At 45.8% G+C, this 12592-nt stretch overlaps 1 protein-coding gene across 5 annotated transcripts in view; it reads right to left on the bottom strand.

Annotated features, from left to right (window-relative positions):
* The window catches only part of CAMTA1 (calmodulin binding transcription activator 1), a 913014-nt gene that overhangs the window by 35310 nt on the left and 865112 nt on the right, over positions 1-12592 (bottom strand). For 4 of the 5 annotated variants that reach the window (XM_043531565.1, XM_043531568.1, XM_043531566.1 and 1 more), the window contains 4 exons: positions 11054-11132; positions 8443-8758; positions 7159-7682; positions 55-242 (listed from right to left, as the gene is read on the bottom strand). In XM_043531565.1, the coding sequence (XP_043387500.1) occupies positions 55-242; positions 7159-7682; positions 8443-8758; positions 11054-11132 (1107 nt within the window). Of the gene's footprint in view, positions 1-33; positions 243-7158; positions 7683-8442; positions 8759-11053; positions 11133-12592 lie in introns of all 5 variants that reach the window. The other variant, XM_043531564.1, reaches the window with a different exon arrangement.

The following is a 12592-nucleotide window of genomic DNA, read 5'->3' as shown; positions in this document are numbered from 1 at the left end:
TCTGTCGTGAAATCGGGACACGTCCAAACCTGCCTTGTGGTTAGTGTTGCTGACCTTATCTGTGCAGCACTTGGTATATGATCGACGTCAGCGAGGTAACTGGCCAGCCAGCTCATCGTAGTGTTAATGGCAGCACTGTCTGTCCTCTCCACCAGCGGTGACTCCATTGGCACAAAATTCTCCTGCTTGATCCTGTCAGGCGTTGCTTCAATGATGTGCTCTGCAAGTGTCATCATGTTCACCTGGGAAGGGGCAGATAAAAGCAATGTTTGCCAACTTCCTGCCAACACCTTTGTAGTGAAATGGTTCACAGCTTTACCCCAGGATGAGCAGAAGGGCCTGTCCAAGTGGATGGAAAGTGAGGGTCACTCACTGGACCTGATCCTGAATAGCTCATTCAGGCAAAAATGCCACTGGCTTCAATCTAAGACTATGTCTACACTAGAGAGCTTATAGCAGCTGCGCCACTGTAAGATCTCCAGCGTAGCCGCTCTCTGCTGATGGGAGAGAGCTCTCCCGTTGACATAATAATTAATCCATCCCCCAATAAGCGGCAGTAGCTATGTTGGCGGGAGAAGCTCTCCCGCCAACGGAGTGATGCCCACACCAGCGCTTAGATCAGTTAACTTATGTCGCTCGGGGGGTGGCTTACTCATGCCTCTGAGTGACATAAGTTATACCGCCTTAAATGGTAGTGTAGACATAGACTGAGTTACAGTTTTTCCAGACCCAAAGGCCAGTGTTGGATGGCTGGGAGGGGACTGAATAACTTGTGATCATTAGGAAAGAGAGAAAGGCATTGAGTGATTTGCACTGGTTATGCTGTCAGCAACAAATAAGGATAGAAATTTAACAAGCATGGATTCTCCTTTACAAGTCTAGAGACCTCCACAGACTGAGACCTTGTTTCTGACCCGTAGAGGAGAGACAGGAGAAAAGCATTAAATCTTCATTTAGCATCACTGCTGCATACTTTCAAAGGCTGTTCCAGTACCCAGAACATACCTATGTTCCCATGAAAGAGACAGTGGAAGAGGACACAAGTTCAGAGTTCATACAGTTTGTCACACTTTACCTCCAACCCCATTCCAATTAACTGCCTAGACTGGTGGGCATCTTCCCTCTATATTTCTACCCTTATTGCTCCCTTAAGTTTTTTTTTTTTATTTAGAAATAAATATTCATGTTTGGTATTTCACTCTTCCTTTTGCTAGACTTGACTCCTTTCCCTCTGGTTTCTATATAGTTTCTAACACTGTTGTATTGGAGTGCTTCCAAGCATCAGGTGATCCTCTCATGTAGTGGAGAAAACAGTCCCTGATACAGGTATGGGACATCGCTCCCAATATTAAATATTTGGTGCTGGCCACATTCCGGGACACAAGCATGACACCTCGGTTCCTATGACTAGGGCCTGTACAGTGCCATAGCGGCACAGTTGTAGCGCTGAAGTGAAGATGCTCCTACACTGACAGGAGAGCTTCTCCCATTAGCACAGTTACTCTAACTCCCCCAGAGGCGATAGCTCTGTCGGTGGGAGAAGCTCTCCTGTCGACATGGCGCTGTCTACACGGGGGGTTAGGTCGGTATAATAATGTCGCTATGGTGTGCCGATTTTTCACTCCCCCGAGCGACGTTGTTATGCTGACATGGGTCTGTAGCATAGACCTGGCCTGAAATTCTAGGATGTTGTTATCCCACGAACTGGCAAATTTTCCAGACCTTTCATGTGTAAACTTGGAAGTTTAAACAAAAACTTTTGTGCAGCAGTCTTATTTCTGTTATGCTTTTGCCACCACACCTGTCAGAGCACTAGAAAATCCACTGCCCCTTGCACACTGGATCTGTGCCACACACACTACAGACTTCAAAATTAAATGGTAACAGGATAACAGCAAAGACAGAAAATGTCAGATTCTGACATTCATGACAACAATGCAAGAAATCCAAGCCCACCAGCAACTGTGTAAGAGAAAAGAAGGTGGGAGCATGATCCACAGAGACTTCAAGAGCTTCTCAAAACCACTATGCCTGGAGACCTATCCCATGACAGCATGACTTATTTCTGTCAGGAGATTTTCTATTATTCCTTCATTTAGATCCACTGAAAGGGTGATGGTTACTCTAAGCAGCTCCTATAGAATATTACAGGGATTCAGAATGTCTATCACATATAACAAGTGTGCAGCAAAGGTCATGAGCTGATATACACATAATCTATGCTAATGCTCTGTACCATTACATTTGTGCAATGGCTAGCATACATTTTGTGATATCATCTTTGTTGAATTACGCAAATACATATAATCAAGAATGTTTACAGAAATCTTCCCTTACAACTATCGTTAATTGCTAGTATTCAACCTAAGTTGGCCAGTGACAGGAAGAGATACTGTTTTGGGAGAACAGCAACAATTCCACACAAGAAATGTTTTGTTAAAAATAGCCCAATGCCCTCCATTGCCAGGTACTATTTATCAGAGCTAGATGGCAGTTCAGACACAATTACTAATATTTAAAACAACAATTAAACGCAGTTAAGTCTCTTAAAAATACTCTGTCTCAATGCCTCCTTTCTCACCTGGGTTGTGGAGCTGCAAGGGAGAAGGATTAACATAGGATCAGACTAAATGTTACCATTGAGACCAACTGAACTAAAAATCCAGGATCCCACAGCGTGATGTTGGCTCTTCTGCCTCATGACATTAGCTTTACATATAAATTCCCTTGGGCTTGAGTGTATTTTACTATTAAATGACTGGGATTGCCTGGGCTTGTTTAGTCTGCAGAAGAGAAGAATGAGGGGGGATTTGATAGCTGCTTTCAACTACCTGAAAGGGGGTTCCAAAGAGGATGGATCTAGACTGTTCTCAGTGGTAGCAGGTGACAGAACAAGGAGTAATGGTCTCAAGTTGCATTGTGGGAGGTTTAGGTTGGATATTAGGAAAAACTTTTTCACTAGGAGGAAGGTGAAGCACTGGAATGGGTTACCTAGGGAGGTGGTGGAATCTCCTTCCTTTGAGGTTTTTAAGGTCAGGCTTGACAAAGCCCTGGCTGGGATGATTTAGTTGGGGATTGGTCCTGCTTCGAGCAGGGGGTTGGACTAGATGACGTCCTGAGGTCCCTTCCAACCCTGATATTCTATGATTCTACGACTTAAGTAATTCTATGAGGTGCTGCTCATTCTATGACAAAAACTGCACCAGACACATGTTATGATTTGCAAAGTTCCTGACCTTTCCCACTGTGTGAGGCACATTTGAAATCAGGCCACATGAGTTCAACTCACCTGTTATGGCTGATGCAGTCAGGAGCCATGGCCAGTATCTGCTGACACTGGAGTTGGAGAAGGCTACCTGTCTAAGGTTCAACCTAGAGGTGTCTGAGGTTGTGTTGGAACAAACAGCAATGAGCAGATGAGTTCTCCTGCTGGGGAAGTGCGCCTGCTAGTTGTTAATATAGTTTGCAATATAGGGATCATGTTAGATCTCAGCTGCATGGCCCTGGATCTTGCAGTGGTAGCTGGATTCTCTCCAGTTACTGTCCCTTTCTTCCTCAGAGGCCCCAAAAGATATTATTAGGCAATGCTCATCTGCTCCAAAGACCCTCTTAGGAAAGTACCTCAGGGTTTTTAATTCCTTTGCCCTCCTTTTCATCAACTGTATGAGACCCTGACAAGAGTTAGTAAAGGGGCATAAGCTACAGAGCCATTAGTATGCTAACACCTCTTACCACTGTCCTGATTTCCAAAAGTACAGAGACCTCACAGCTACCACTAACTGCAGACAGGTGATACGAGACTCACATCATAATCGCCGGAGTCAAGCTACAGGAATCAAAACGTAAACTAGGCCTGCATTCATTGCTCAGAGATCACCCACTCACGCTGCCAGTGTAGTGCTGAAATCAGATTGCCTGGGGTCAGACTGATCTGAGAACTCCATATGCTGCCAGGGTTGCTCTGTTACAAACTTTAAATGCTGAATTCAAGATCCAAAAGCCTATGCCTGGTGTAAAAGAGGATAACAGAAAAATCACATTAAGGAGAGAACTTTACATGACAGAAATATGACTTTGTGAAGAAGCCTTCTGATCCAAGCCCCACACTGTGTATAAAGATCTGGGAGGCTCAAATAATTCAGAACCCAAGGCAGTTCCAGAAATATGAATGCATCTTTTGCAAACACCAAGCAGATCCATCCCTGCTTTGCAAGGGTTTGTTTCCCTTCATGACTTTGGCTGTGTGGAAGACTCTCCAGATGTAGTGCGTGGGTATATTTCTGAGGCTCCGCTCTCTTGGCTGCCACTTCACTTACCACCCCTCGTTAGATCAGAAAGCATATATAATCTTCCTCCCCTAAAAATTAAGCTACTCATCTGTCTCCTCTCCCCATCTTCTTTTTTTGCTGGGTATTATTTTCTCCCCTACACCATATCTTGGTATATTTCTCTTCCCAAAACACTATCCATATAGTCTCTCCCTTTCCTCCACACGCCTCATGTACTGCAGTGATTTCTTCTTCAGCCAATGGGCACCACCTTCAGCTTCGCATAGTCATTGTAGCTGCTCACTGCCGCAATGCTTCTTCATTAGTGGTGCAGGGTTGGTATCGTGCACATGTGAACTCAAAGGTGTTCAGCAGCCAGGCTGTTACACCCCTGTTGCATGAACAAGGACATTAGTCTGTAGTACCCTGGGTTCAAAATGCAAGCTGCTTGAGCAGAACAGCATCAGAATTGCCTGTGTCTGTAGATCAGAATCATAGGACTGGGAGGGATTTCGAGAGGTCCCCTGCACTCATGGCAGGACTAAGTATTATCTAGACCATCCCTGAAAGGAGTTTGTCTAATCTGCTCTTAAAAATCTCCAATGATGGAGATTCCACAACCTCCCTAGGCAATTTATTCCAGTGCTTAACCACCCTGACAGTTGGGAAGTTTTTTCCTAATGTCCAACCTAAACCTCCCTTGCTGGAAGTTAAGCCCATTGCTTCTTGTCCTATACTCTGAGGTTAATAAGAACTATTTTTCTCCCTCCTCCTTATAACAATCTTTTATGTACTTGAAAACTGTTATGTCCTCTCTGTCTTCTCTTTTCCAGACTAAACAAACCCAATTGTTTCAATCTTCCCTCTTAGGTCATGTTTTCTAGACCTTTAATCATTTCTCAAAAAGAAAAGGAGTGCTTGTGGCATCTTAGAGACTAACAAATTTATTTGAGCATAAGTTTTCGTGAACTATAGCTCACTTCATCGGATGTATTCAGTGGAAAATACAGTGGGGAGATTTAATCATTTCTGTTGCTCTTCTCTGGACTTTCTTCAGTTTGTCCACATCTTTCCTGAAACGTGGTGCCCAGAACAGGACACAATACTCCAGTTGAGGCCTAATCAGCACGGAGTAGAGCAGAAGAATTACTTCTCATGTCTTGCTTACATCCCAGAATTATGTTTGCTTGTTTTGCAACAGTGTTACACTGTTCACTCATATTTAGCTTGTGATCCACTATGACCCCCAGATCCCTTTCCGCAGGACTCCTTTCTAGGCCGTCATTTCCCATTTTGTACATGTGCAACTGATCGTTCTTTCCTAAATGGAGTATTTTACATTTGCCCTTATTGAATTTCATTCAGTTTTCAATAATGACAAATGCAAAGTAATCCACTTAGGAAGGAGATGTGAACACCTGGAATCTCTGCAGGAGCTCAGCTGCAGCATGGGGATCTCTTGTGTCTAGCTGTAGCAGTATGGATTGCTCCTCCACTCTTACAGGGCTAGAATGCTTCTTCTACCTCCTAGGGTTGCCAAGCATCCGCTTTTTGACTGGAACTCTCAATCGAAAAGGGATCTGGGTGACTGTCTGCCCTGGCTCTGCACGGCTCCCAGAAAAGGCTTCTAGGTGGAGACGTGGCCACGGGGGCTCTGCGTGCTGTCCCCACTCTGAGCACCAGCTCCACAGGTCCCATTGGCTGGGAACCGCGGCCATTGAGAGCTGCAGGGGCGGTGCCTGTGGACAGGGGCCGTGCGCAGGACTGCCTGGCTACGCCTCTGCCTAGGAGCTGGAGGGAAATGCTGCCTGCTTCTGGGAGCTGCCTGAGATAAGCGCCACCCAGAGCCCGCACACCTAAAATCCTCGTGCACCCCACCCCCCTGCCCCAGGTTGGAATCCCTTCCCGCACCCAAACTCCCTCCCAGAGCTCGCACTCTGCGCCCTGCCCCAGAACCCCAATCCCCTTCTCCAGCTCAGAGCCCCACCCCCCCACACCCTGAACGCCTCATTTCTGGCCCCAGTCCAGAGAGCCCGTACCCCCTCCCATACCCTATCCCCCTGCTCCAACCCGGAGCCCCCACCACACTCTAAACCCCTTATTTCTGGCCCCACCCTGGACCTCTCCCTCATCCCAACCCAGTGAAAATGAATGAGGGTGGGGGAGGGCAAGCAATGGAAGGAGGGGGGATGGAGTGAGCGGTGGCGGGGCTTTGGAAAGGGGCAGGGCAGGAGAGTTCGGTTTTCTGCAATCAGAAAGTTGGCAACCCTGCCACCTCCATTAGTGGCAATGCTAACAGACTCTGACTTTTCCTTATCCTTTGGACCATGCACTTGCTGCCCACTACATTGAAACAGCACTTCCTGGGAGTGACTGATGGGAGGTGTTGAGTTCAGAGCACAGTCAGCTCTCAAGCTTCACATAGCCTAGCTTGAGGTGGACAAGAAACCTTTCAAAAGGGCAAAAAGGCAAGAACCATCCCCACCTCTCTGGTACCCTTCTGTATAGAAGATAGCACAGCACTGGCTACCCAGAGCAGGGGCCCTTAGCACATTCCTCTGCTTTGGTTCCATTCATTTCAAGATGGAAAATTCCATTATAGCTGGCAGAACTTTACAAGGGAGCAGACTGTCCAATTAATACAGTGCAATGCAATACAATGCACAACCATTCATGCCAACAGTCACTTTCACAGCAGGACTGAAAGGACACCACTTACTGTCAGAGGGGAATGTGCAGAGTTTGCAAGAACCATGAACTTTTGCAAAGCATGCTTTGGGGGCTCTATAGTTGCAAGAACACCTCCCACCACAGCACACAGGTCAGTCAGGTATGGTCTCAGAGGCTGACGCACTTCAGCTGGCCTCGCTACCATGTTATATATGTTTACCTGCAAGTCATCCATGTGCTGTAAGCAGTCCTCATTCTCCACATTGTCCCTGTAGGAAAGCAGCTCCCCATCCACTATCTCCCTGTCAGCCATCATCAGCACATTCATCTGCTCTCGTTGACGCAGCCGATGGGCTACGGTGTCCTTCCCCAACGCAATCCCCTTTTGGCTTCCCGTCACCTGCACTGCAGACACACCAATATAAATGTCTTTTGGGTTCCACTTGATTCCTGCCTGGCCACCAGAGCCCCGGTACCCAGCAACTTCTGGGATGTGCTGGGAGAGCTCCCTGCCATAGTCCCTTATCCCTTCACTGTGGCTGATTGTCTCAGGGATGGATTGCTTGGAGCTGGAACTCTGCTTCCTGACACTTGGCTGTTCCAGGCTCAGTGCTGTGGAAAGCAGCTTCTCTTGCCGTGCCTGGAAATACTCAGGGTTCAGTTTATGTTTTTTGGGTGCTGGGTAATCTTTCTGACTCTCACTGCTGTAGTAGTTGGAGGGCTCAGACCTCGGTCGTCTTAACTCTGGAAGCAAACAAACCATCAGTCAGGACTGAACAATTGATGTGATAACTGCTGAAAGTGCTCCTGTCATCTATAACACCTCCCTCCTCCCAGGAGTGCAAGTAACAGTTCAGACCATGCCTGGGGATACAATGGTCTAATTTATGCAGGAGAAGTGACTGTCACATCTGGGAGGATGCTAAGATGAACCACTCCTATGACTGGTTCATACTTCCTTTCCAAATAGCTAGAATTTTGTACCTTTTGACACACTTTTACACTTGCCAATGCTCCTGCAAATACAGGGAATGCTAGAGAGAGACAGGGAGCTGGGAGCAAAGAAACAGGGCAGAGATAGAACAGCTTCACTTAACATCCTCTCCACCTTCCCCAAGTAAACTGCCTGCTCCAGGCCACTATGAGTATGTCTACACTGCAGCTGAGTTGTGATTCTCAGCATGGGCAGACAGACTCACACTAGCTCTGCTTTAGTTGCATGCTAAAGATAACAGTGTGGACACTGAGGCATGGACAGCAGCTTGGGCTACCCACTTGAGCTCAGAACCAGGGGACTGGGCAGGTTTGGACTTGGGTGGCTAGCCTAAGCTGGGCCCATTCCACAACATCCACACTGCTGGTTGTAACATACCAGCCATGCTTGAGTTAGCATGAGTGTGTTTACCTGCATAGGGAATCACACCTCCCAGCTGCAGTGGTAGACATACCCTGCATGTCGTGTGTTAGCACAGAGAAACCTACAGTCAGGTTTTTTTGTTTTTACCTGTATTTGAACTGGACATAACAGTGACACCCTTCTGAGGCTCTTGAGAAGTAATTATTTCACTTTGCCACTGGGCAACCCAGCTCTCTGTGTGGGGCTCCCCACTCGAAGGGCAGTGAATTCTGGGACTTTGCCCAAGCTGAACTTGTTCATCTCGCTGTAGCTGCTCCAGACACTCTGCCAACTTCACGTGACCCCTAGACCGAGCAATAGCCAGTGGCAGTCTCCCAAGAGAATCAGGAATAGAGATGGCTCGGCGGTCCCATTTATACAGCACAATGGCTGCATCCATGTGGCCCAGTGCACATGCCCACATCTGAAAGAGAAAAGGACAATTGGCTAACCCAGGACACATCTGTAGATGCTTCACTCTCTGGCTAAGGCAGTGGAGTCCTCTCTTGTTCTCTTCTCAGATCACTGGCAAACAGCTCTTATCAGCAGAACTTGGCAAAAGCTTCAACACCAAAGGATAGCTTTTATAAGTGTCACAACTGAATAAGAGGTCATTATGGAGGACTAGATAAGTCCTACTCTCTACTTACCGGGAGAAGGAGTTGCCTATCCATCCATAATAAATTAAGGTGAAATTTTCTTATTGAGCAACAAGTGAAACTTTCATATGGGCATAAATCTCAGCAATACTCCAGAGGCAGAAGAGCTCAACTGCATACACACGGGAATTATAGACAGATGAGCACATGAGCAGCAGGATTAAAGCTAGGAAAGGGAGAAATGTAGGGGTCCTTACATTTCACATGAATTTTGTATCTGGATTTCAAAGGACCAAGTGGCCACATGGGGAGACATCAGCTATGCCATGCTTGCTTTGGAACTCTGCTCACAAAAGGGAACGCAATGAGCTGTAACATGGTAGGAAAGGATCAGTCAGAAGCAAACTGCGAGGCAGGCTCCTGGACAGCTGGGACTTGTTATATTTTGTATTTAATAATCATGCAAAAGTCAAACATTCAGGACAATGCTAGAGAAGCAGGAACCTAGAAAGACCTCTCCACAAAAGTTAAAAGCAGCCAGCAACTACACAATTCTTAATAAGAAAGTATTCTTGGGACCATAACATGTGGGCAAGTTTTAAAACTCAGTCTCTGAAACAGTGCCTGATGTAGTGTGGGAGCTAAGAGAATACAAATGAGTATAAATAAAGGAACCATGTCTAGTGTCTCATTAAGGCTGGCAGTAGCATCTTTGCACTCAAACACTGCTTGTTGTCAATGTCACAGAGAGTGCAACTGTGCACGTTACAGCTTTATGAAAGCTTATTCCTGTCTGTCTACTAACTAAAGAGATGGTTAAGCACATACACATGTGCACCTATCTAAATAGGCCAGCAGGTGCAGTACCAGCTCAGCCCTGGTGTAAGAGGTTCGACCACACTCAACCTCAAGAAATGGCACCTGCTTATACCAGAGCTGACTCTGGCCCATAAACTTACTCCTTTTACACAATGGCCTTGAATCACTGCTTGCAGTTGTCCACTCTAACTTTTCAGCTTGTATCTATGATTAACACACTTAAGACTTGAATTATTGTTATTAAAAATAAGAGAAGAAAAATGCTGTAAATAGCACTTGGCATCTTGGGCAGCAGCATCCCAGAAGAGTCAAGAATTGCAAAATTATTTGCTAAGACATTGTCTACACCTTCTACAAGAGTTACATGGTGTGACTAGAAGTGTTACTGTAAATCAGGTTAGTCAAACCAGTGCACACAAGGGGGTTGCACTGATTGAACTAAATGGATTCTAAACCTAGTTATATCAATGAACAAACTGTGGGTAGTCCAGCCCTGACAGTGTTTGCAGTGTCATTGTAACCATGTTGGTCCCAAGATATTAGAGAGACAAGGTGGGGGAGATAATATCTTTTATTAGACTGACCGCCGTTGGTGAGAGAGACACGCTTTTGAGCTTACACACATCACCTGAAGAAGAGCTTTTTGTTAGCTTGAAAGGTGAGACAGACAAGCAACAGAAGTTCATACAATTGAAGATATTACCTCAAGTACTCTGTCAGCCCTAAGAGTGTCACTCCAACTTCTCACAGGGGATACGCTCATCTAAAAAATTCCACCTGCCTATGGGAATTAGTTTTTATTTGGTTCATTATTTGGTTATTTATTTTATTCTTGGTTCAGTGTATGTTTGGTGATTTGGATTTTCTAGGTTATCAGGAAACGTAACTGTGAGTTCACCGGCTTTGACACAATAGGATGATTGAGACCTTCACAGACAGGAAAACATGTAAACAGACCAACTAGTAAAAAAAGACATAAGTTCTTTTTCCTCAAGGCACCAGTGCAGAGATGCTTGGGCAAAACAAGAGATCTGGAAACAAGAAAACCCACCCCACACTTCTTCAAAAAACTGGGATAACTATTTTGGTTTCTCTCAGAGCAAAACACTCTAAGACCTGCTAGAGTCATGTTATTTGTACAGCATAGCAGTATGCAAGATACATCTACTCCATTAGACTGCAAAAGTTCAAGAGGACTGGGAATGGCAGCAAAGAAGGAGCTCATCACCCCGCTGAGGAGGATCATTCTCCTTTCTCAGTGGACTGAGTCACTGGCACAGAAAGAATGCTCTACTACTTACCAGTGGAGTGCAGGAGAAGTGATCCACGTTCAAAGGGTCAACTTCCAGTTCCAAATCAATGCTGTCTGCATGCTTGGTGCTGCACAAGAAATGAGAGCAGAAATGACGTTCTGTAGCTTAAGATCCTTACACAAAACCACAGCTTTACACCCCAAGACTTGACCACAAAAAGAAGAGCTGAACACACCTGCATGCCTACAACGCACACTTGCTATAGCTGGTGGCCTGGGTTTTGTGCCTCTTCTCAAAGGGCTCGTGAGAAAGGAGAGTCTGGATTAGGGAGGAGGATGGTCTAGTGGATAGGGCACTGGACTGAGATGAAAACATGGGTTCCATTCTAAGCTCAACCCCAAATTTCCTGGGTGACCCTAGACAAGTCACTTGACCTACCTCGTGCCTCTGTTCCCCACCTGAAAAATGGGCATAACGCTTTCCTATCTCACAATGGTGCTGCCTACAACGCCATGAATGATTCTGCAGCATTCAGATACTACCGTGATGAGGGCCAATAAGTATCTAGACAAAGAGTTCAGGATCTGCCTCATAGATTGGGGCCTTTAGCTCCCATAAACTCTGGTGACAAATACTAGGCTGTTATTTTATACCGCATGCACACCCCTACAGACTGCTCACAAAGAAAATAGGCTAAATTAAGTGAAACACTTAACAGTACAAAGAGGGGAAAGGGAAACAGTGGCTCCAGAACAAATGGATGGGGAAAATCTAGAGAGCTTATTGGGATCCACAGTAAGTCAAGTTTAAATCAGCTTCTATTTATGAAGTGGAAGATGGAGACAGGCCAGCAACGAAAACATCAAACATATACAACTAATGTAATGAGAACCTAGATCTTCCACTTCCCAGGTGAGCACAATGCCAGTGCAAGGCCAGCACGTACATGCCAACCCAAGCAGGTTACTAGCTTCCATGTAAAAGGCTGAGGCACTTGGCCCTGGGAAACCACAACAAGGGGATAATTTTATCCCCTAAAATCAGAGAAGAAAGCTATGTGACAGACTGGGGATTTGTCTGTGGTAAGGGTGAACTCCCTCTTGTTTTGTGAATGCCATTTTGTTCCAGGGGCCCCACTTTATTGTAATCTCTATTGTGGATTAGAACATCCATATTGTAGTGGGGGCTTGACACCTAATTAAATGATGTTGTCTAAGAAGCTGACACAGAGCAACAGAGGCACATCAACTGATTGTCTCTCACAGGCAGGTCAACCCTAGGAACATTTAATTCTCTACACAGCAGTCTGGATAGGAACAGAGGCTGGAGTTTCTCAACCTGGACATGTGGCCAAAGAAGTCAGAGACTACATTTAAAGGGGAATGTGCTGTGTGAAGGGAGGTCATGATTGACACCTCAGAAGAAAGGGCTTGAGGAGAGAGAAGGCAGGAGTTCAGGACGGTTTTTTCCAATAATATAACTCCCCAGTGCTTTCAAGAGTAAAAGTTTCTCTCACTAAGAAACCCCTTTCCTAAGACTGTGTTCCTTACTTGCGTGCCGAGTTGTTCCCAAAGAGATTAATTGAGA

This window comes from Chelonia mydas, chromosome 18 (genome assembly GCF_015237465.2).
Source record: "Chelonia mydas isolate rCheMyd1 chromosome 18, rCheMyd1.pri.v2, whole genome shotgun sequence".
In the NCBI taxonomy this organism is placed as follows: Eukaryota; Metazoa; Chordata; order Testudines; family Cheloniidae; genus Chelonia; species Chelonia mydas.
This window is presented reverse-complemented; position numbering and strand designations above follow the sequence as displayed.